The following is a 24917-nucleotide window of genomic DNA, read 5'->3' on the forward strand; positions in this document are numbered from 1 at the left end:
TAATGAGAGTTCTGACCTCTGAAGACCTACTAAAACATGTGTGACTGGTGTGCATGCATGCGCCATGAGATTAGAGATTACAGTGAGCCTCATTTTCATGTTAAATATTTATTTCTGTCTGAATGGCCAAAAGTGTGTCTGGAAAGAGAACAAGGGATTAGACTGGGGCAGTTTGGTAGAGCATATAAACTTTAATGATTCAGTGCCAGGGGATGTTATCAGCTCAGCAATGGGATGTAAAAACAGAGACCATTTAGCTCATTTAATAATGCTGTTGCAGCTTTGTTGTACTGGTAACAGACATCTCTGCCTCATTCTGTACGTGCACACTACATCATATCCCATTGTAAATGCAGCCTCCAAATTACAATGTACACGTGAGGGCTCTTTCTCTCCATGAAACATAGGGTATGTACATCTACAACACAATCAATACAATCTGTAAATCTCTCTTACTGTATTATACATCTTTCAAGTATGTGATGAAATTTGTTTGCATCATCTCCCGAATTATCTAGTGCATCTGAGGCCATACAAGTGCAACCACATGTCTATGATTACAGGAACATATACAATATATCACAGTGTTTTTAATATAAAATCAAGAGGGGTAAACTGACCCCAAATACCTTACAAAAACCATGTTGAAGGAGAACTGTGACCTGAAATTATCATGGCTATGCCAGTAGTCATATGCAAGCTGTTAAAGTTTCTTAAAACTATTTACATCGATCTTTTAAATATCCTGCAGCTCCATTGATCATGGTACATCTAATCTGATTTACATTAAATATGATACTCTGCTGTAAAGGAAAGAGCTTTTAGATCCATGTGGTTGGAAAATAACCCTGAAACATACAGCCAACACTGGGATGCAAACTCACGAAAAAGGTGTTTTGGGGGTCTGTTTCATTTAGATTTTTTAAGTATAAGCTTAAAGTGTCCTTTAAATGATTAAAATGTATAAAATGTCACAATTTGGGAATTAGCTTCAAGAAAGGACATCTCGTGGGGTGTACACATCTACCACACGAAAAACCAGGCAAAAGCAAAAACTCTGGCAATATTTTCGTATAAGATTGGCATTTATATGGACTTATATCTCTTGGGATGCCCAAAATCAAAAACCTCCTCAGGTCTGCACAAATCACATATGTAGCGGTTGTGCTACAACTACTCATTATCCATCACCATCACTCTGACAGAGTAAGTTGTAGCACGTTAGCTACTTAAGTGTTGCAAAGTCTTGCTCTCTTACAGAGGGAGAGAGAGAGTGAAGCCATGTAAACTAACGTGCTAGGTTTAAATGGCTTTCTTGCTTTTTTTTTTTTTTTATCTGTCAAAGAGACGCACATCGTTTACATTTTGTCAGTCAATGTTTTGGTTTGGACGTAAACTCGCTGGTTAACACAACCTGTAAATGACATAATTTGGACTCAAAAGAAATTTACTGAAAGGTGAGTAGATTGCATCCTTGGCCTATACTCATGACACTCTATCTTACCAAAAATGTACTTTGTGTGCAAATACTTAGTTCAGCCAAGCTCAGTTCCAATTAGAATTCAATACCAATAGGTCTGTGCAACATCCTTGCCACAGGGGTGCCCCAAGGAACATGGAACAAATGGCACTAGTTCGTTCTCTCCAGTTGCTCTACAGTGTCTCTCAGATCCTTCACTACAATGTCCACATCTTCACGCGAGGTACTTCTACCCACACTGATCCTCAGAGCATTGGTAGCCACATCATATGGAATTCCACTGCTCAGAAGAATATGGGAAGCTCTGAGGAATTAACAGAACATGACAATCTTAATTTCTCAAAAACTATTATACTAAAGATAAAACATTTTCATCTGAAAAGAATGAACATATAAGGGCCTCTTCCCACTAACAGCGATGCAATAAATTGTCGCAAATTGTCAGCAAAAATAGCATACTTAGTGACAACTCTTGCCCCCCTTGGACCCATGGGTTGCCTTGTTGTAGTGGATCCCATAAATACAGTCATAATTTAAAGTACTTAAATACTTGGACATTTTCAGTTTCCTAACATCATTGTTTTCAAAGCATGCAATGATGGAGAGCATTATCGAAATGCTCCATTTTTTGGTGGTCGTAAACGTAGCAAAATCAGTGCACTTTCAAATGAAAACATATTAGTGTGGACGTGGCTTGAGCATTTTTAAGAGCATCAGCACAAGCGACTAGTGTTCAGAAACACAACAATCCTCCAAGCAGCTCTCCTATTTATTAGTACATAATGACGGAGAAAGGCCTTCAAGGCAAATTTTTAAAGGTAGTAGATGCTATTTACACCCTATGGCAAATAGTGCACATATTTATTTGCACCCCAACTCTGAAGCAAATAGTGGTCAATTTGATTTCAACCCAGGTGCAAATAGTGTCAGACACCAATTTAAATACTAACATACAGTAAGTATAGGGGCATCACTGCAGCTTGTTTATTTAGAGTCCCACAGACACCCTATACCAAACCCTACCCCTAACCTTCCCTTTCATTTACATTTATGCATTTGGCAGACGCTTTTATCCAAAGCGACTTACAGTGCCCTGATTACAGGGACAGTCCCCCTGGAGCAACCTGGAATTAAGTGCCTTGCTCAAGGACACAATGGTGGTGGCTGTGGGGCTTGAACCAACAACCTTCTGCTTATCAGTTCAGTGCTTTAGTCCACTACACCACCACCACTCACTTTCAAAAGTAAACCATGGTTTTAGTTAGGGCTGGGCTATATGACGATATGTATTGTGGCGACTATATAAAGTGTCAATCGATAGAGATTTGCTATAACGTGTATATCGCGATATGTAAATATCCATGTGTGCAGCGTGGGCTTATCTATCAGTGCGCAGGGCTTCGCGTCAGACTGAGAGAATTGAAGAAAAATGGACAGGGGTTTTCCGGCACAGAACATTCTACCCAATGACCTTCATCTCGCGTTTGGCGCTTCAAAAGCGCAAAAAATATTCTTCTCATCTGACACGTGAATGTTTCAAGTGACTCTGGCGCTCACTGACTCTGGAGCTCCGAAGTGCGTGCGAGTCCAGCAGGCTTTCCGATATTTGTGCTCCAGAGACAGTGAAGCTCAGAGCCGGGTTACTCGAGCTACTCAATCATTTTTGACCAAGGAAAACCCCAAATGAAGAAAGAAATCTCCACAGAACAGGACAACTCCCAAACAGGTCAAGAAAATGAAGAGGAGCTTGTTATTAAAACATGTGCGACATCAGTGGTGTGGGTTCCAAAAGCCGGCACAAAGCAGAAAAATGTAATCTGCAAACTGTGTCGCACGACGATCACTCGTAATACAAGCAATCTGTTTTATCACCTCAAAATGAAGCACGCAAAAGAATATTATGAAAGCAAAAAGATGAACTCTGCATTAATTCGGTCATATTTATTTATTTATTTTGCAAGAAGTGATATTTATTTGATATTTACACTATTTTCTTCGTGTTTATTAGTTTAAAAAAAATACTTATGTTTTATTTTCTTTGTCGCATTGCTTTGAGAAGATCTTAAGTTTCTTGAGGAAAATTTACAATAATAATAATAATAATATTGGTCAGCAACATTTTAAACTGAAATGTGGCATACTGTTATATTTAGCATTTTGGTTTTACTTTAACATTATTTGTCTTATTCCAAATAAACACACATTAACACATATAACATACTACTGTAGTAACACCATTGTTAACTGCATCTAAACTTTACACCAAAAACATGGTTACTACAATATTACTATAGTAAAACCATGTTAAATTAACAGGTTAGTCTTGCGAGACTTTCGCAAAATGAGCAATACAATGTACGCACGACCGATGCGGAGCTGCAGGATAAAGCAATCACTCCTCTCACCCTGAATGAGGAACATGTGTGATAGAAAAACCTCACCTCTTATCTTCAACTCCCTGACCTTCACCGTAACCAAATCACTGTGAGAATATAATCTACATTTAAATTTATTTTTATTTATATAAATAGTATTAAAGGAAATCTTAAGACTGCAGACAGGAGGGGGCCTGGGTAGCTCAGCGAGTACTGACACTGACTACCACCCCTGGAGTCGCGACTCGCGAGTTCGAATCCAGGGTGAGCTGAGTGACTCCACCCAGGTCTCCTGAGCAACCAAATTGGCCCGGTTGCTAGGGAGGGTAGAGTCACATGGGGTAACCTCCTCGTGGTCGTGATTAGTGGTTCTCGCTCTCAATGAGGCACATGGTAAGTTGTGCGTGGATCGCGGAGAGTAGCATGAGCCTCCACATGTGGAGTCTCCACGGTGTCATGCACAATGAGCCACGTGATAAAATGCACGGATTGAACTGCCACGGAGGCAACTGAGACTTGTCCTCCGCCACCCGGATTGAGGTAACCGCACCACCACAAGGACCTACTAAGTAGTGGGAATCGGGCATTCCAAATTGGGAGAAAAGGGGATTAAAAAAATAAATAAATTACAAAAAAGATTGCAGACAGGAAACAGGATGGAAAAATGTGTGGGACAAAAGGCGGATCCGAACACGGGTCGCCCGCACGAAAAAGGGCATTCGCACCGGAGTTACGCCCCATGCCACTGCAGCAACACTTGAAGTGCAGTTTGTTGTAAATTTCTATGTTTCAATCAGACTATTGGTGTGCAAAATATAGCCGCGCTGTAGTCACTCCAAAATGGGACAGCCTTTGCATGGCAGAATTTAACTATCCTCAAAACTCACCAACTATGAAATATCACCCACAAGCTTACAAGCGAGGTATACTCTTACAAGGTTATTTGGTTTAGCTTGGTAACATAAGATAAAGAGAAGTGTTTAATTTTATGATTTGAAATGCTGGTTACATCACGTGATTTCTAAAAAAATCAGGCAATGAATAGAATACTCCCCACACCACAACCCCCCCCCCCCCAAAAAAAAACAAAAATTCCAGTCAATTGATTATTTGAGGGGTTCGTGGGGCCAGGATTTGCCAGGACCCTGGCAAAAATTCACACATCCATTACAATCAAAAAGATATTGACCCCAAAGTACATCTTAATTTAACCCTTTCAATTGTAAGTACAGATGACTTACTGATCTCCTCTGTCTGAGTGGCAGGCAGCACCCACACTAGCCAACAATCTCCTGCAGGTGGACAGCACTCTTCGTCCTACGGCGGAGGGTGGGGGAGAGTCTGAATTATTCAAAGGAGCTCTTGTGTTTTACAAATCTACAGGGTCAAGACCTGACCTACTTCTGACCAACATGTGTGAAATGTAAAAAAAAAAAAACTTTACTAATCTTTAGAGGACATGGAGACACCAGAGTTGCATTTCAATTAATACAGCTTGAATGTAACACAATGTGTCTGTAATGAATCTATATAGCATTATTCTGCCCTTCAAAGTCAAAATGCAAAATGCCAACACTGAAACTGAGAATAAATGATTTCAGTTTTTTTATTTTCCAGCTAAATATGGATTTTAAAACAGCCTCATCCGGTTTTAAAAATTTTCTCTGAATCTTAGCATTGTAGAACCAAACCAGTATGTCACAGGACAGATCATACTGTAGTCAAAGAGACCCGATTTCAGTCACAACTCAGTTTTGACAAAATGTGTAATAAATGTGTTTTCCCTTTGCAGGGCAGTATGCATAATGTGAAATTGTGTATCTACGGATAGCCGGGCATAAAATCAGCCTTCAAGTACTGTAAAAGACAAAGAACAAAACTAGGACAGCGTCCTCCAACTCACCCTGAAGTCCTCTTCCCAAAATGGAGACATTGCATGTGTTGGGCAAAATGTCTGAGCCAGGGAAATGGCTGTTTAAATTAATCTTATCTTTTCCAAAGACAGCCTGAAAATAATGAAAATAAAGAATGTTAGAAATATAACACACAAAAAAAAGAGATTAAACAGATGTTTAAAAAAAAAAAAAGACCTGTCAGCAATATTAAAGTAAACCACAAAAAGGACTTACAAGCAGCTTCTGCTCTAGATAGCATCTGATGTCCAGGAAATGGGCTTCATACTCTGCTAGATTTAAGCTTACCAACTCTGCAGCCTTAACAAAAGAAAACAATGCAAAGTAATTCAAGTCTATTTTACATACATAAACTCAGTCAACTTTTGAAAAAAAAAAAAAAAAAAAAAAAATATATATATATATATATTTTTTTTTTTCACATTTTAGAATAATAGTAAAGTCATCAAAACTATGTAATAACATAAATGGAACTATGGGAATTATGTTGTGACTAAACAAAATCCAAAATAAATCAAAATTGTGTTATATTTTAGCATCTTCAAAGTATTCACCCTTTGCCTAGAATTTGCAGACATGTACTCTTGACATTTTCTCAACCAACTTCTTGAGGTATCACCCTGGGATGATTTTTAAACAGTATTGAAGGAGTTCCCATCTATATACTGGGCACTTACTGGCTGCTTTTCTTTATTATTTGGTCCAAGTCATCTTCCAAAAAAATTTTTTTTTTATTTGTATTAAATTGTAGTTTTATAATGAAATAAATTAATTTGGTGGCACAATTATATTTTTGTCTACAAAACTAATTTCAAACATTTAAGCATACGCCTTAAGATCAAAAGATTTTTAAGATTGTGAGAAACATTTCAGTTAAGTGTTTCAAAACTTTTGACCGGTAGTGTCAAAATATATACACAGTCGAAGTCAGAAGTTTACATACACCTTTACAGTTTTTCACAATTCCTGACATTTAATCATAGAAAACATTCCCTGTCTTAGGTCAGTTTGGATCACTATATTTTAAGATTGTGAAATGTCAGAATAATAGTTGAGAGAATGATTTATCTCAGCTTTTATTTATTTTATCACATTCCCAGCGGGTCAGAGGTTTACCTACACTTTGTTAGTATTTGGCAGCATTGCCTTTAAATTGTTTAACTTGGGTCAAATTTTTTTTTGGTAGCCTTCCACAAGCTTCTCACAATAAGTTGCTGGAATTTTGGCCCATTCCTCCAGACAGAACTGGTGTAACTGAGTCAGGCCTCTTTGCTCGCACATGCTTTTTCAGTTCTGCCCACACATTTTATATGAGATTGAGGTCAGGGCTTTGTGATGGCCACTCCAATACCTTGACTTTGTAGTCCTTAAACCATTTTGCCACAGCTTTGGAGGTATTCTTGGGGTCATTGTCCATTTGGAAGACCCATTTGCAACTGAGCTTTAACTTTAGATGTCTTGAGATATTGCTTCAATATATCCACATAATTTTCCTTCCTCATGATGCCATCTATTTTGTGAAGTGCACCAGTCCCTCCTGCAGCAAAGCACCCCCACAAAATGATGCTGTCATCCCCATGCTTCATGGTTGAGATGGTGTTCTTCGGCTTGCAAGCCTCACCCTTTTTCCTCCAAACATAATGGTGGTCATCATGGCCAAACAGTAAAATTTTTGTTTCATCAGACCAGAGGAAATTTCTCCAAAAAGTAAGATCTTTGTCCCCATGTGCACTTGCAAACTGAAGACTGGCTTTTTATGGTGGTTTTGGAGCAGTGGCTTCTTCCTTGCTGAGCAGCCTTTCAGGATATGTCGATATAGGACTCGTTTTTACTGTGGATATAGATACTTGTCTACCTGCTTCCTACAGCATCTTCACAAGGTCCTTTGCTGTTGTTCTGGGATTGATTTACACTTTTCACACCAAACTACATTCATCTCTAGGAGACAGAATGCGTCTCCTTCCTGAGCAGTATGATGGCTGCATTGTCCCATGGTTTTTATGCTTGCGTACTATTGTTTGTACAGATGAACGTGGTAAATTCAGGGGCCTTATGTATTAAACTCTACTTAGATTTCTCCCTAAAAGTGTGCGTAAGCACAAAAGTCAGATTTTGCGTACACACAAAAAAATTCAGATTTATAAAACCCAACTTACTCCAGAACCTGCACATAGTTCCCTTAATAAATCCCAGCTAGCGGAAGATTGTGCGTACATGCATGTGATTCATTCCCCACCAGTCTCCTCCCCAAAATTACCATATATGGAGTGTACAACGCCTGTTTTTACTATGCAAATCCTTACCTGCATACAATTACCATATGTATTTCACCATCCAGACACGTGATTACTGCGTTTAACAGTACGAGAAACTGTATTATAAAAGAAATGTCACATGTGCCCAAAGGTTAGATGCTGCACCATGAAGAAACATTATTTATTAAGATATGAACTTGTTTTCAAAGAATATATCTTGAATAGGGCCTATCCCTTGGCAAAATGTTTTTATCTTTGCAGACATAAATCTAACCAAGGCAATTTTGCTTCTCAGAAAATCTTTTAAATCATTTTAAGGGTGTTTTTATTGAGAAATTAAATATTTAGTACTGGAAAAAAAACGAAAATTATTACAATTCTTTGTGCAGCATTGTCTGATATCATTGGATTACTAAGATTTGATATTTTACTGGTATTTTATATTTAAAAAAAAAAAACAGTTGAATGGCAAATGTACTTTTCATAATGTTTTTATCAGACTAGAATGGGGGTTTCATTTTGATGAGGGTCGGGATGAAGTGGAGCAGGCAGCACATTTGATACGCATTTTATATGCATTGCTGTACCTGTTTGCAGCTGTACAATACTGTTTCTGATGAGACGTCTCTCCTATGGTCCATTCAACTACTGAATGTGGCCAGCAGTGCCTGTCTTATAGCTACTGTCCGTTTTACCGAGCCATTTCTCGTCAGTCAGAGTCAAGTGCACATCGCATTACAGATAATCTTTATTCAAATGCTGTACTTATCTCAGTACATGATTGTAATAGAACAGAAAATATCTCAAACTAAGAAATCTTCACTGTCATTTTTAGTTACTGTATGTTCCTTCTCTATGATGACACGGGAAAATTCTCCAAACGCAGCGCATCCCAAACCAATATTTCCCTTTTACAGCTTATATTTGAATGCCTTTTCAATTAGTTACATAAAAATAATATAGCCTGCTATTGGACTGATAACGATTACTTCTGTTTCAAGGGCTTAACTGTATACTTTTTTTATTCTAAATGTGAATTGAATGAAAATCAGAGTTTATAATCAGTCTGTTCAGTTCATTATTTGCCCAGCTAAAGTTGCCAGTTCACACACACCACTAAAAGAGTGCGTACGCACAGTCACGAGTGTCCGTACAATGCGCAGATATTTACGCTAAGTTTATTTTTTTTTATAAATCCCGATATGTGCGTAGAAAACTGCAACGTTTATACATCAGGCCCCAGGCATTCGGAAATTGCTCCCAAGGATGAACCAGACTTTTGGGAGGTCCAAATATTTTTTTCTGAGGTCTTGGCTTATTTCTTTTAATTTTCCCATGATGTCAAGCAAAGAGACACTGAGTTTGAAGGTAGGCCTTAAAATACATCCACAGGTACACCTCCAATTGACTCCAATTAGCCTATCAGAAGCTAATTGGCTAATTGCCAAAAGGCTTGACATCATTTTCTGGAATTTTTCAAGCTGCTTAAAGGCACAGTTAACTTGGTGTATGTAAACTTCTGACCCACTGGAATTGTGATAAACAATCTGTTTGTAAACAACTGTTGGAAAAATTACTTGTGTCATGCACAAAGCAGATGTCCTAAATGACTTGTAAACAATAGTATATATATATATATATATATATATATATATATATATATATATATATATATATATACACATACACACAGGTGCATCTCAATAAATTAGAATGTCGTGGAAAAATTTATTTCAGTAATTCAACTCAAATTGTGAAACTCGTGTATTAAATAAATTCAATGCACACAGACTGAAGTAGTTTAAGTCTTTGGTTCTTTTAATTGTGATGATTTTGGCTCACATTTAACAAAAACCCACCAATTCACTCTCTCAACAAATTAGAATATGGTGATATGCCAATCAGCTAATCAACACAAAACACCTGCAAAGGTTTCCTGAGCCTTCAAAATGGTCTCTCAGTTTGGTTCACTAGGCTACACAATCATGGGGAAGACTGCTGATCTGACAGTTGTCCAGAAGACAATCATTGACACCCTTCACAAGGAGGGTAAGCCACAAACATTCAGTGCTAAAGAAGCTGGCTGTTCACAGAGTGCTGTATCCAAGCAGGTTAACAGAAAGTTGAGTGGAAAGAAAAAGTGTGGAAGAAAAAGATGCACAACCAACCGAGAGAACCACAGCCTTATGAGGATTGTCAAGCAAAATCGATTCAAGGCTGGGGTCAAGGCATCAAGAGCCACCACACACAGACGTGTCAAGGAATTTGGCTACAGTTGTCGTATTCCTCTTGTTAAGCCACTCCTGAACCACAGACAACGTCAGAGGCATCTTACCTGGGCTAAGCAGAAGAAGAACTGGACTGTTGCCCAGTGTTCCAAAGTCCTCTTTTCAGATGAGAGCAAGTTTTGTATTTCATTTGGAAACCAAGGTCCTAGAGTCTGGAGGAAGGATGGAGAAGCTCATAGCCCAAGTTGCTTGAAGTCCAGTGTTAAGTTTCCACAGTCTGTGATGATTTGGGGTGCAATGTCATCTGCTGGTGTTGGTCCATTGTGTTTTTTGAAAACCAAAGTCACTGCACTCGTTTACCAAGAAATTTTGGAGCACTTCATGCTTCCTTCTGCTGACCAGCTTTTTAAAGATGCTGATTTCATTTTCCAGCAGGATTTGGCACCTGCCCACACTGCCAAAAGCACCAAAAGTTGGTTAAATGACCATGGTGTTGGTGTGCTTGACTGGCCAGGAAACTCACCAGACCTGAACCCCATAGAGAATCTATGGGGTATTGTCAAGAGGAAAATGAGAAACAAGAGACCAAAAAATGCAGATGAGCTGAAGGCCACTGTCAAAGAAACCTGGGCTTCCATACCACCTCAGCAGTGCCACAAACTGATCACCTCCATGCCACGCCGAATTGAGGCAGTAATTAAAGCAAAAGGAGCCCCTACCAAGTATTGAGTACATACACAGTAAATGAACATACTTTCCAGAAGGCCAACAATTCACTAAAAATGTTTTTTTTTGTATTGGTCTTATGATGTATTCTAATTTGTTGAGATAGTGAATTGGTGGGTTTTTGTTAAATGTGAGCCAAAATCATCACAATTAAAAGAACCAAAGACTTAAACTACTTCAGTCTGTGTGCACTGAATTTATTTAATACACAAGTTTCACAATTTGAGTTGAATTACTGAAATAAATGAACTTTTCCACGACATTCTAATTTATTGAGATGCACCTGTATGTGTATATATATATATAAAACGGTATAATGAAGAAAAAAAAAAGACACTTGTGATTATTGATAGTAACAGTAATATGGTGGGTTTTACCTTTCCCAGACCAGCAATCATTGCGGTGTTCTCAGTTCTGAGAAATAAAGAGATAACAAACAGTATTAATTTCAGAGTCAGTAACAAACCGTTTGTGTTAATTCTGTTAAATAATTTAGCACCCATATATGAAACACCACACAATAACACTGTATCAAACCCTGGTCTGAAGTTGCGCTCTTGTCCTCCACCAAAAAGCAGAGGGTACACTGGGGTTGTAGTTCCGGGACTGTTCACAAATAAAGCACCGATTCGAGGGCCATAAAACTGGAACACACCATCAACAGGACTGTGATCTCTAAATTCCAATGCTTGGAGTGAGATGATATATCAAAAGCACTCTTGTTACTTGCCTTGTGCCCTACGATGGTAAGATAGTCTACTCCCAGCTCATGTGCATCCACTCTAATTTTTCCAATAGCCTGGGCCGCATCAGTATGCAGGAGAATTCTGGGAGCTGACGAAGACCTCTGTTTGTTTACTTCCTTCACCCTCTGACAAATATCCTTAATTGGCTGTTGAGAGGAATGTCTGATCTGTTACCTTGGGTGTTCATGCAAAATAATTGTAGAACAAACTAAAAAGGGATAGTTCACCCAAAAATGAAAATTCTCTCATCATTTAATCACCCTCATGCCATCCAAGATGTGGATGACTTTCTTCTGCAGAACACTCACAAAGACTTTTAGAAGAATATCTCAGCTCTGTGGGTCCATACAATGCAAGTGAATGGTGACCAGACTTTTCAAACTCCAAAAATCACATAAAGGCAGCATAAAAGTCATCTATATGACTCCAGTGGTTAATTATATGTCTTCAGAAGAAATATGATACAAGTAAGGTGAGAAACAGATCAATATTTAAGTCCTTTTTTTACCATAAATCTCCACTTTCACTTTCACATTCTCAAAGGGAAAGTGACAGTGTGGATTTATAGTAAAAAAAATAAATAAAAAGAAAGTAAAATATTGATCTGTTTCTCACCCATAGTGATTGCATCACTTCAGAGGACATATATTAAACAACTGGGAGTCCTATGGATTACTATTATGCTGCTTTTATATGACTTATGGAGCTTCAAAGGTCTGGCAACCATTTTTCAATTGCATTGAAAGGACTTATATTATTCTAAAAATCTTTGTTTGTTTTCAGCAGAAGAAAGAAAAGTCATACTCATCTGGGATGGCATGAAAGGAAGTAAATGATTAGAACATTTTTGGGTAAACTATCCCTTTAAGTTGTTAATAAAGCTTTGTTACAATGTACTTAAATAGTTAACACAACAATAATAATTCTGTCATCATTTACTCGCCCTCATGCTGTTCCGAGCTCATATGACTTCCTTTTATCTGTAGAAAAAAGGAGATGTTAGGCAGAATGTTAGCTTCAGTCACCATTCACTTTCTATGTATATTGTTTATAATGTAAGTGAATGGTGACTGATGCCAAACATGTCATTTTGTGTTTTACAGAAGAAAGAAAGTCACAGAGGTTTGGAAAAACATGGGGGTGAGTACATGATGACAGAATTTTACAATTTGAGTTAACTATCCTTTACTATCACTTAGTCTGTTGTCATGGCAACATGCTCACCATAATGATGCCCGTCTCATTGTTGGCCAGCATGATTGACACCAAGCAGGTGGTGGGATGAATTGCTGCAATCACATCCTCAACCTCCACCTGTGCCGTCACCTTGGAAACGGGCACAAATGTGACATCTACAACGAGAATCCAATCAGTTCAAAATCAGGTGCAATCAAAGCACACTGGATGTTTTCTAAGATGGTATTTTAAGATGGACTGTTCTTCTATCCTTCACAGCCTTGTTTTCATTCCGGCAAAAATTAAATGTGGCACAATATGTAATTATGCAATTTTCCTCATTATGGACAACACAGAGATGAATACATTCCTCCTTTATCAAGGCAAACAAGGGTAGAACAATACCCGCTTTTCCACTATCGGACCAGTGTGAGCCAGGGCAATCAACTGGCCAGCCAGGGCCAATAGCCTCGGACCTCGAGCCGCAAGACCAAAATCAATCTGCTTTTCCACAATCGGGCCAATAACTCTGCAGCGTTGGCCAAAAACCCGCCCTTAATATGCCGCTGCGGTGCCAACGTCACAGACCCCGCCTATTTCAAAAGCAAGAGAGAAGCTCAAGCTGAGGTATCATGTTATCTAGTTACCTAGAATATCAAGTTTATATCAAATGTAAACAGCAAGATAAGTTAGCATTGACAACTCACCGACTGTAACTGCCATGGTGTCCCGAGTGGCCTCTCCATATCAGCGGGACGATGTCCCAGCACACCGTCTATGAAATTTCAGCAAACCATGGAAAGTAATTTCTTTGGGCGCCGCTTTGTCTATTGGGTGTTTTAACGGATTTGTACTGTGCCCGCATTTTTTTTTTTTTCAGAATATGTACCGTTGTGCGCTGGATACAACCTGGGAAGTTCGGCAAAACTACGCCTTTGACATTGAACCAACCTCAATCCCCGGTTGGCCTTGTTTGGCCCAAGGGTAATTGGCAGGCCGATGGCCATTTGCCGCTGGCCCTGAGAAAGCCTGAGGAGGCACGATGAAGCCCCGGAAGTGACAGTGGGAATGCAACTGGCACGCACTAGCATGCCCACATTTGGCCCGATAGTGGAATCGCGGATAGTGTCTCCGTTTACAGTTTTGAAAGGAAAGTTCAGTCCTGCTAACCTGCTTTGCCCTCTTTCAACATGTGTTCAACTGTGACTTTGATGGAGTCATGCTCCACATTGGAGATGATAATATGGGGGAGGGCGCCCCTTCCATTCAACTTCTGGCTGTCTGTGCCTGCCTCTGGAGAAGTCCTGCTCTTCTTGAAATGCTCCACAGCTGTGTGAAGCACCAAATTATTGGCCTGAAGGACCAAAAAAAAGATAATTAAAAAAAAAAAAAAAGCGAAATAGTATTCAGTCTGTATATAGTATGCTGAATTTCTGCTTGAAATGTATGCGTTGCTTTGGCCAACTGCAAATAAGTCCCCACCTCAGTTCCTCCTGATGTAAATATAATGTCTGCTGCTTTTCCACCAACCATCCTAGCAATGGTGTCTCTAGAATGGTAAATAATGTCTTTGGCTTTCAGACCTAGAATCAGTGAGAAACAATATTACAGTAAGTTCCGAAGACGTATTATGAGGTCTGCTGCTGTATGTGTGTGAGAGTCACATACCTGGCAGGTAATTACTGCTGGGATTTCCCCACGCATCAGTTAGAGCATCAGTGACAGCTCTGACCACCTCTGGATCCACTGGCGTTGTGGCATTGTAGTCCATATATATTCTGTATCAGATGAGGTTGTTTTACAAACCACATTCTGAAGTATATGGCAGATCGAATGCAAATGAGTCTAGAACTGATATGGCCTATTCATTACCTGTCTGGTCCATCAACCATAGCATGGTGGTCCAAAACAACATGATGATCCAAGTCAGTCCCGGCATAGTTTGTAAATCTGCCCCATAAATTATGATCCAGAATTACAGGAGTACCATCCTTTTCAGCCATTATCTGGATTATATTGGTAGGTAACAAAAATACATAATGATAAAAGGCATGCACTTGGCTATGATCCCTAATATAAATAAAAAGAATATATGAGCAGTGAGCTATAGGTTGTGTAATCAGGCACATGGATGATTCCTGGTCCTATTTTACTTAAAAATAAAACAAATAATGATGCCACTATACGAAAAAAAGATGGTCATTATGATATAATTTTCAATTGTAAATTATTTATAAATCACAGTAGTGACTGGTACTGCCTTTAATTTTCGCTAACGTAAAGTTAATACGTATAAAAAAAATTTTTTTTAAAAAAATTAAAAAAAAAAGATGACTGTGTTAAAGTGATGAGTCACAATAAATAAATAAATAAATAAATAAATAAAAACCCTTATGGTCTAAATGTAGGCTTCATTAATGCAAAATATAATTTATGACCAGGACATTTTCCTGACAGGTTTCGTGAGAATCATCCATATGTATAGCAGGTAAATGTGTTTTAGACTTTAGTCAAGCCAATGTCAACAAAGAGGTTGACAGACATTCGGTGTACATGGTAAAATAAGCAATCTTAATAAATAAATAAATGCAGCATAATGCTGCTATATGTCACATAGTATGTGATAGAAAAACCGATTCATTAAACACAGTATTATACGTGTGATTCAGTTCAGGTGGAGACACATTACTGTAAGTGCTGTCAACGCGACTAGCTTAGCCTGATAGCTAAAATCCCTTAAATCCTCTATACAGTCGTTTTACAAGAAATGCCACCAGGAAGATAACGACTAGGCTAATAAACCTTTGTAATTGTGCTTAATTAGTTTACTGACCTCTCTTGCTCTTTGGCGTGTCTTGTCAATGATTCACAGTTACACTTAAAAGTGATGATGCAACACACTTGACTTTGAATCAGGAAACGCACATAGTTTAATCCCTCCTCTAACAGACAGCCACCGAGCTCTCTCTACTATGGCGAAGTTTTTGGTCATACATATTAATTAGGTCATGGTGGTATTTGCTAACGTTCATGAAGCTTCCAATCACGTATCATAAGCTATATTCATAAGACAAGTCTTCAAGATACTACTGTTTCTTCATTCGCTACATGACTATCGCCCAATTTTCTTCCAGCCAATCATTTAGGCCAGTAGCCGAAGGTCACGGTACTAAATTAATATTCATGAGCTAAGCCCTCATCCTGGTTCATGACATTTGTGCTCAGTGTTTTTATTTATGTATTTATTTGTATTATTATTATTGAAAAATGCTGTTTTTTAAAAACATCACCTCAACAGCAGTTTTATAAATGGAGTGGCCCCAGTAGGCTATTGATAGCTAAAAGGAATATTCCGGGTTCAATACAAGTTAAGCTCAATTGACAGCATTTGTGGCAGAATGTTGATTACCACAAAAATACATTTTGTCTTGCCCCTCCTTTCCTTTAAAAAAAAAAAAAAAATCTGGGTTCCAGTGAGGCACTTACAATGGAAGTGAATGTGGTCAATCCGTAAATGTTAAAATACTCATTTCAAAACTATAGCCACAAGATGAAAACAATATGCGTGTTAACATGATTTTAGTGTGACAAAATCACTTACCAACCTTTTCTGTGTAAAGTTATATCTAATTTTACAACTTCATTGCCATGAAGCTGTAATGTCAACAAACCCTAAAATGACTGTAAAAATTATGATATAAACCACTTTGCATCTCAAATAATTCACAAGTCTTAACAGAAGAATTAAAGTAAGTGCTTTTATAAAATTATAAGCTTTACGTGTTTATAAGCCTTTAAACCTTCCAAAAATGGGCCCCATTCACTTCTATTTCAAGTGCCTCATTGTAACCTTGAGTTTTGCTTTTTTTCAAGAAAAGGAGTAAGTCAAAATTATTTTATGTGGTAATCAACATTATGCCATAAATACTGTCGATTGAGCTTAACATTGAACCTGGAATATTCCTTTAAAATGATAAAAAGTCCTCAAGTCAATAACTTGTATTATATTTTCGACAAAGATGCCTATGACTATTTAATATTCACCTTTTTATATTATTGTTGCAGAGTAAAACAATAAACAAAACATGGGATGACACAGGGTCACCGAACAATACAAAACTGACAAATTAACCCAACTGAATTGATTGAGAATCAGATTAAATTCAAATTAATTCAGTCAAGCTATTAAATGCAACGAACAATGCATATATCACTTAGAGGGTTTACTATTCTATATTTTGTTTGTATTTATGGTTACAGAAAGCTTGTGTATCTTTAAATGAACTCAGGCAAATATTCAACATATTTTATTCCTATCTTCCACAGGCTGTATCTTCACATTCATAAGGCAATGGCTTACATTTAGAATCATTAAACACTCACAAAAGTCATTCACTGTGTTGCATAAGTTCAACATTTATTTCATAACTGACAATGTGTTAAGTGTACAAGAACATTTGACTCATATCCAACACTCAGAAAGAGACATTGATAGTACTGCCCATTGAAGATGGTACAAACTGCATATTACAACATTCACAGCAATCATGTTTATATACAAAGGCAAGTAAAACCAAGAGAAACCGTTAGAAAAATGCCTCTGAATGGAGTCTGTAAGAGGAGAATGGAAGCACACAAATAATTGGTGTCATGAAGAGAACTGATTCATCCTTCTTTCAGTTTGGAGATGGAAATATGTACATGATGCCTTTAGATTGGGAACATGATAATGGGATGTTTTATGTAAATTGCTTGTAGAAATGGTACAGGACAGGCTATAACATGAAGAACACCATTCAGTTCTCTGCGTTAGCCTACTTTCTAAAAGACGCACAGACAAAAATCTAAGACAACTCTCATTTACATGCATGTACTTCAAACTGGAAATGATTGTCAACCTGAAGGTCAACCATTTAAAAATTAATCTGCTATTACCATTGACTTACGCAATTTTTAAAAGTAGTGAGTGACCCTATTTTTAATCTGAACAAGTCGTGACAGAGAACGGAAACAGAAAAAAACATACAGAAACAAATAATGACAAATGACAAAGTCATTAGCGATTGAGAAGCCTTTTAGGACTGGGTAACAACTGTATACCATTTGTTTTAGTTTTTTACAGAAAGAGCTGGTCAAATAAAACAAACACAAGTGTTGCAAATCCTATTTGAATCTATATGAATTTATGTGTGTATGATCTTACAAACATATACAGTACAGGCTTTAAGCGGAGTTGTTCAGTGTCAGATTCCTGCAGTACTGAGCATTCCCTGCAGGTTGGCTGGCCTCAGTCATACTCATATGCCTGACTCTTGCAGGTTTTTAATCTACCTATTTGCCAAACACCTTACGCCACATGCAAACAGTTGGTCTGCACTCTGAACAATATAAAGAAAATGCTTGCAATTTAAAAAGAGCAGGATCACTCAATCACACCACATTATAAGCAGTTTGGCTTTTTCTTTTTTAAAGCAACAATTGTGGATCTGTGGGCTTTGCTCCAATGACTGCCTAAGTCATGATCTGCCACACAGGACTCCACACTTGCTAGCAAATGCTTCTGTATAAAAACAGTGATACATAAAAAATAAGAGGTTATGGTACTATGTTAGCCTAGTAATGTCAGAGTCCATATTCCAAAAGTAGTTAAGACTGAGGTTGAACAACTGTAAGTCAGCAGTTTCAACTATCCAAAGTGATACTGATCCGGATTTTCATGCACATTTTGTTTGGCATTTTACAACGTAGGCAGCATCTTACTGGTTTGCGCAACATAAGCCTATTGATATTACGCACATCACAAGGAAAAGACCTGATACAACTTTAAAAATGGAAATCAGGATATAAAATGCCGCAATATATCATATGATTATAATCACGACAAATCAGAGCTGAACGATTTTGGATGGTCAGCAGGGCTTATTTCTGGAATACGGAGATGAGGTGATGTTGTTACAGTGAGAAACTTAAAATGGGCTGTTTTGTTCCTTTGTATGAGTGAAAGAAGATAAAAAGATAATTGAAACCATATTTAGATATGTTTGGAAAATGCCATTATACTTAGTCACATTAAATGCAGGGCAAGATCTCTTAAAGGAATATTCTGGGTTCAATACAAGTTAAGATCAATCGACAGCATTTGTGGCATAATGCTGATTACCACAAAATGTAACTTCAACTTGTCCCTCCTTCTTTAAAAAGAGCAAAAATGGAGGTTATAGCGAGACACTTACAATGAAAGTGAATGGGGCCAATTTTTTGAGGGTTTAAAGGCAGAAATGTGAAACTTACAATTAAAAAAAAAGCACGCATTATTCTTCTGTTAAAACTTGTGTATTATTTGAGCTGTAAAGATGTTTAAATCGTTGTTGTAGGGTTTACAGCGTTACATCGTCATGGCAACAAAGATGTAAAATTGAATATAACATTACACAGAAAAGGTTAGCAAGTGATTTTATCACACTAAAATCATGTTAACACACACATTGTTTACATCTTGTGACTTTACTTTTGAAACAGCGAGTATTTTAATGTTTACAGATTGACCCCATTCACTTCCATTGTACAGTAAGTGCCTTACTTAAGGCCAGATTTGTGCTTTTGTTAATGATTTTTTTTTTTTTTTAATCAACATTATGCCACAAATGCTGTCGAATGAGCTTAACTTATATTGAAACCCGAATATTCATGCAAACAAACTGAAAACTGTTTTTTCCTGTTTTTACACATTTTTACACAAAGAGAAAGGATGATACAAATGGGTGGAGCTGAAAGTGGAAGTTCACCATGTTAAAAAGTGTACAGGGTTTAAGATGATTAAGAATATAAAACAAAAACAGAGTATGATGCTATAGATGCACAAAAATCATAGTTCATCTCTCTTACTGGGGAGTTTGTAGAAAATGTTGATTTGTTCAAACAATCTTTAAAACTTTTCATTTTATCACTGTACACACACACTCATTTATGATTTGGGTTGATAAGTATGGTGTTTTTTTTTCTCTACCTGATAAATCTGGCAAAAATCCTTTTTCTTAACCAACTACTTAACATATCTAAAAAGTAAAATTCAAGTAATCTACATGTAATAGTAGCTATCCCAGCATTCATTTCTATCTTGTTCCTCAAATGCATTTCACTGTGTTGGGGGAATGAAAGCAGTGTGGTCAGTAAAAGCGAGGTTAGTCAACTCATGATAACAAAAAGTGCCATATGCAGAAATTGCACTGTACTTCTTCAAAAACAGTACAGTCTTTGTAAATAAATACATCCTGAAATAAAGTAAAACATGTTAAATAAATATCTAAGGAGATAAGACTTTAATAGAAAATTTAAAAATAAATTAGACAGCTATAAGACCATCTAGGGATACTGATAATCTTTCTATATAAAATATGAGACTGCATTATGATACATTTTAGATAAATCTACCGACCGGTACTCCAACAAAAATAGGCCAAATCTTTACAATGCTTCTCATACAGAGATATGAGAATGCAAACATATTCTGTTGCCAAATTTTTCCTCATGTGTCCTGATTATTTTGAAATCTTTATGCATTTCAAGGCCTTACAAGGGAAACATTATAAAGGTATATGAGTATTTATGACGGGTTCTACTCTACCAAGAACTGCACTTAAAGAGAGAAAGAGTGTAATATGATGTGATTCATGTGTTCCTTGCTAAGAATTTATTATCATTGATCAATTCTATCAGCCATAGCCAAGAGATGAATAAACATATGGTATTCTGACTTAAATACTGATCAGTTTTAACCATTTAAACTTAGAGACTTACATAATTCAGGATTAACACAATAAGGCCATGTGACTGCAATAATTTACTAGTCTTCATTTTTCCACTGAACTCAAGATGAGGCACAGCCTTATGGATATGGACTTCGCTCTTCACAGTAACAAATTTAGATCTGTTAGCATGAGCTGACAGCTTCAGAATTGGGAATTTCCATTGCCAGCCATGTTTCTTTCTAGGCTGTTGCTGAGGACTACATAAGCATCAACTACTTCTAACCCAATAAAGTAGTTAGCCTGATCCGATGGCGCTATAAGTTGAATATTTAGGCCACTGTAGACACACAACAATGGGGCCTTTAATATGTACAGGTGCACAGTAGGTGCTAGTGTGGGTAGGTGCAGGTAAACACATGTACTAGGTAACAGAGGGACAGGGGTGAGAGACTTGATTAAGCCCAGAAATTTGGGGCTTTGTCAGTAGATCTATTTACAAGGTAAGTCTTTCGTGTTTTGTCCTTGGAGAGTTGTACAGTGGGTATACGTGTGATGGTCTCAAAACCTCATCTGCACGGCTCTTCTTCTAGACAGTTTAGACCTAATGGGAAGGAGAGAGTTTAGCTAATGTTGGTATGACAGGGTATGTTGTTAAAGTGAAAGAGTTACAAGTAGATGTATCATTGGCCATTGATCCTCTGTACCTGATAGATCCAGCAAGCAGTGGATTAAAGGCATACAGCCAGTCATGCATCTCCTTGTCATTACTGGCTTGAAGAAGAATCCCACGATGCTCTGTGCATACCGCAAATGTGTAGGGGGTCTGCATTTCAAGCAGACATTGGATTACATTTCAGTCAATAAAGAGTCAATTCACTCAAAAAGATATTGAATGTAAGATTTATGCTCTGTTCATTTTAAGGTGTCATAGCCCAACACAAAGGCTGTTCCAAAAGCTAGGCATCTTAATTACTGAAAAATTTTGATAACAAACATAGTTCAGTGTAATTAAAAATTAATTGCTGCCTATATAGGGCATTACAAATTGTTCAATGGACCCTTTTCACAGAATGTGTTTCCGCCTTATTCAGCAGCATAAATCTAGCAAACTGCTTTTTTTTTAGGGATGTCCCGAAACCATTTTTTTTTAGATAATTCCTTTTTGGCACTTGCCGATACGGAGTCTCATACCTGTTTTTTGTTTTATTTTTCCATATCAACAGTTTACTTCAAAAAAATGTTTTTATCAAAATGGTGTTTAAATAAATGAATTCATTAAAACTTTTTCATCAAATGAAAATATAACAATTAATTTTCAACAAGTACTTTTATACAGAAATGCAGCACAGCACAGCACAATCCAAACTACAACATTGGATTTTTTTTGTCAAATAAAGTGCTGCATAACAGAGCATCACAGATGACATATTGCTTAAATATAATACAATAACTATTTATTTAATATTATTATTAGTAGTAGTATTACAGTGAATATTACATAACTATACAGTTGTGATCTATTAATGTAATACTTTTTTCTCTTTATATTGAGCTTTTATTTTATCTGAGCTTTTATTTGGAAGTGTTTCTGTGTTGGTATGACGGTACTTTCTCAGTGTGGAAAAGCCGGTTGCTATGTGACTCAAGGTGATTATTAAACCGCAAAAGGCTGCTATTTAATTAAATAAATATGTAGTTTGTATGTGTCTCATGTTACAAAGTGAATTAGCACTCTGCTCGCTGTCATCTGCTACAAACAAGGTGTGCGATGCTCATGATGGTGTTTTCCGTGTATGAGCCAAGGACCTCTAAAAGGTATGAGCACTTTGTGCCTTTATGTCAACACAACACTGGTTCCACACATTCACAAACACTCACATTTGTAGTGCGCAACACAAGCAAACTCTATGTATTAATCTCAATAAATCGCAACCTTTGTGGTTTAAGAATGACAAACGTAATGACATTCATACATAAGATGGTATCGTTTTTTTGGTATCAGAGCATTTTTATGAGCACGAGCATAAGTACATGAGCGGGGTATCGGACTCGATTCCGATTCCAGTATCGGGACATCCCTATTTTTTATATTTTCTTTTTATATTTTTGAATTATAACATTATGCTTTGTGTTATATTACCCTGCAATTAGTTTAAAAATACTAGTTACCACAGCAGCGATGGGGTTTCTAATACATCTGCTGACAGTGGTGATTTCTCAGGGCCAGCAAAGCCTTCTCTGCTGGCGTAACATGCCTAATTAATACATATTTTTTCATCCTTTCATTCTCATTGACCTTTTTGCCTATGTATTTTCAATCCATTTCAACTCCTAATTAATCTACAAACGAATAGCAAAAAACAAAAAAATTTATCCAATCAAAATTTATTCCTCGATGCTTACAAGCAAAGTGTGACAACTGTTTCACAAATCGCATGCCCGAAGCCACGCTCCTTAGACGAAGCAGCGCGTGAGTCTGAGCTCCACCCCTTCAGGCCTTGAGAATTTCCTCAAAATCTCTCAACAGTGTAAGTGAACAGGCATCTAAAGTCAGATTGTCAGATTCATCAGCCAGTCAGATTGATTTATTTGTTCTTGGTGGGTGTGGTCTTTAGGATATGTCCCAGTCCAGGCCTTCTAGCTGGCCTTAAATGACGCAATCACGCTTTAAGTGATGTACGTAATTTGAAAGCGAAGAGCGCAAAATCTTGCTGATGAGACGGCTGTCATCACTGCTGTTATTGCCGCTGAGAAAGAGATCCTTATGGATTTAAAAACCTAAGATGTTCTGCATGATCGTGCGATTGATTAATTAAACAGGAAAGGAGGACTGATTTTCACTTCAAGCAAATTGGTAAGTGCTTTTTGCATTGTTATAGCAACATCAGGAGTTTTCTAAGTGTAAATTAGGCTGCTTGAGCATTCAGTGTCAGAAAACATTTTGAAAAGTAAACGTGTACCCTGACGAAACAAAATTTATTGCAAGCAAAATTTAAATCGCAAATATTTATATTAGAGAGCTTTTTCTTGGTATTAGACCTTCTTGGTTCTGGCTTTCGTGCGTGGATGTGTTTTTAAAATGTCAGTTGGTATTATTAGTTGACTGCCACTTAATGTATGATTTATTGTGAAACTGTGTTTTCTTAATGGCATGAATTGCACTGAAGGCAGCTCACTAGGTTTTGGAACTGAGCTATTCAGTTAAATTCTTAAAATAATGTAGACTTGTGTTTGTGTGTGTCTGTGGTTTACCTTTAGCATGGCCTGCTGGTCTTCACTGTATTCCACTTGTGCCGAGGACAGGTTAAGAATGGCCCTTTCCACTGTGTCTCTATCTGTGTTGTAGATGTAGACATATGGCCGGCGTACCACCACAAATTTCTTCACCCAATCATTACTGTGGGGCTCCAGGAAGTGCAAATACCCTTTCTTTGACACAATAGGGCTGTGACATCAAAACATAATTCAGGTTAGAGCAGTGTTAAATTTTACACCAAATTTTGTTTTAGTCATAGATTTAGTCTTTTGACAAAAATGTCTATTCAAATTAGTCAATATTTTGTTATGTCATATTCATTAATTTTAGACAGTTTTACTGCAAAGTAGTATCTTTTAGTTGAGGATAATGTGCAAAATGACAAAAATGTGTTTCAAACTGTAACAGACCAAACTTAAATTAAATATTTAAACATTTAGAAAAAAAACTACAGAGTTGACATTTTCTTAATTTAAACATGTATCAAACAAGACAGGCTACATACATAATACTGGACAACTGACCTGGTTGTGAAAACCTGAGCTCCTGAAATTATAATGAATATACTGAAGTATTAACTACTCTTTATAAGTTAGCTTCTGAATTATCCATGCTTTATAGACGTATACATTTTCCGTGTTTATCCAGTTTAGGATATTGCATTGAGTGTAACCTTATATTTTTTTATTTTACAGACACTGCGTATTCAACACACAAGTTACGCAAGGCAAATCAGGCATATTATGACTAGTGAGTAACTTAGTTCAACTACACCTTATCATTGGCTTCATTGTCTGTGTAGATGTAAGTTGTAATATTACACACATGTTGTGGATACAATGATCAGGGCCATTTCTAGCTAAAAGTGGTATAAGCTGCCACCACAAAGCAAGGTAGTTTATATATATATATATATATATATATATATATATATATATATATATATATATATATATATATATATATATACACACACACACACACACACTACCGGTCAAAAGTTTTGAAACACAT

The 24917-nt window shown here is 37.1% G+C and overlaps 2 protein-coding genes across 12 annotated transcripts in view; both read right to left on the bottom strand.

Annotated features, from left to right (window-relative positions):
- Positions 1–171: 171 nt before the first annotated feature.
- On the bottom strand, positions 172–15992 carry scly (selenocysteine lyase). The gene is made up of 13 exons (XM_051705989.1): positions 15733–15992; positions 14772–14905; positions 14568–14677; positions 14382–14482; positions 14070–14253; positions 12948–13075; positions 11708–11869; positions 11515–11621; positions 11355–11391; positions 5985–6068; positions 5759–5861; positions 5097–5172; positions 172–1784 (listed from the first exon to the last, which is right to left on the bottom strand). The coding sequence occupies exons 2-13, from the start codon at positions 14900–14902 to the stop codon at positions 1631–1633; spliced, it is 1377 nt and encodes a 458-aa protein (XP_051561949.1). The 5' UTR covers positions 14903–14905; positions 15733–15992; the 3' UTR covers positions 172–1630.
- Positions 15993–17184: 1192 nt separating this feature from the next.
- LOC127445723 (kinesin-like protein KIF1A) overlaps positions 17185–24917 on the bottom strand; it is a 113731-nt gene continuing 105998 nt past the window's right edge. For all 11 annotated transcript variants that reach the window (XM_051705976.1, XM_051705975.1, XM_051705970.1 and 8 more), the window contains 3 exons: positions 23900–24092; positions 21352–21470; positions 17185–21248 (listed from right to left, as the gene is read on the bottom strand). In XM_051705976.1, the coding sequence (XP_051561936.1) occupies positions 21206–21248; positions 21352–21470; positions 23900–24092 (355 nt within the window). In that variant the 3' untranslated portion in view covers positions 17185–21205. The remainder of the gene's footprint in view (positions 21249–21351; positions 21471–23899; positions 24093–24917) is intronic.

This window comes from Myxocyprinus asiaticus, chromosome 9 (assembly GCF_019703515.2).
Source record: "Myxocyprinus asiaticus isolate MX2 ecotype Aquarium Trade chromosome 9, UBuf_Myxa_2, whole genome shotgun sequence".
In the NCBI taxonomy this organism is placed as follows: Eukaryota; Metazoa; Chordata; class Actinopteri; order Cypriniformes; family Catostomidae; genus Myxocyprinus; species Myxocyprinus asiaticus.

Excerpts from the sequence above, each read along its gene's own strand:
- scly (XM_051705989.1), bottom strand. The coding sequence starts at position 14,902 with ATGGCTGAAAAGGATGGTACTCCTGTAATTCTGGATCATAATTTATGG. Across the intron at positions 11,622-11,707 it reads TTACCATCGTAGGGCACAAG|TTTTATGGCCCTCGAATCGG; the intron begins GCAAGTAACAAG and ends GGTGTGTTCCAG. Across the intron at positions 6,069-11,354 it reads TGATTGCTGGTCTGGGAAAG|GCTGCAGAGTTGGTAAGCTT; the intron begins GTAAAACCCACC and ends TCTTTTGTTAAG.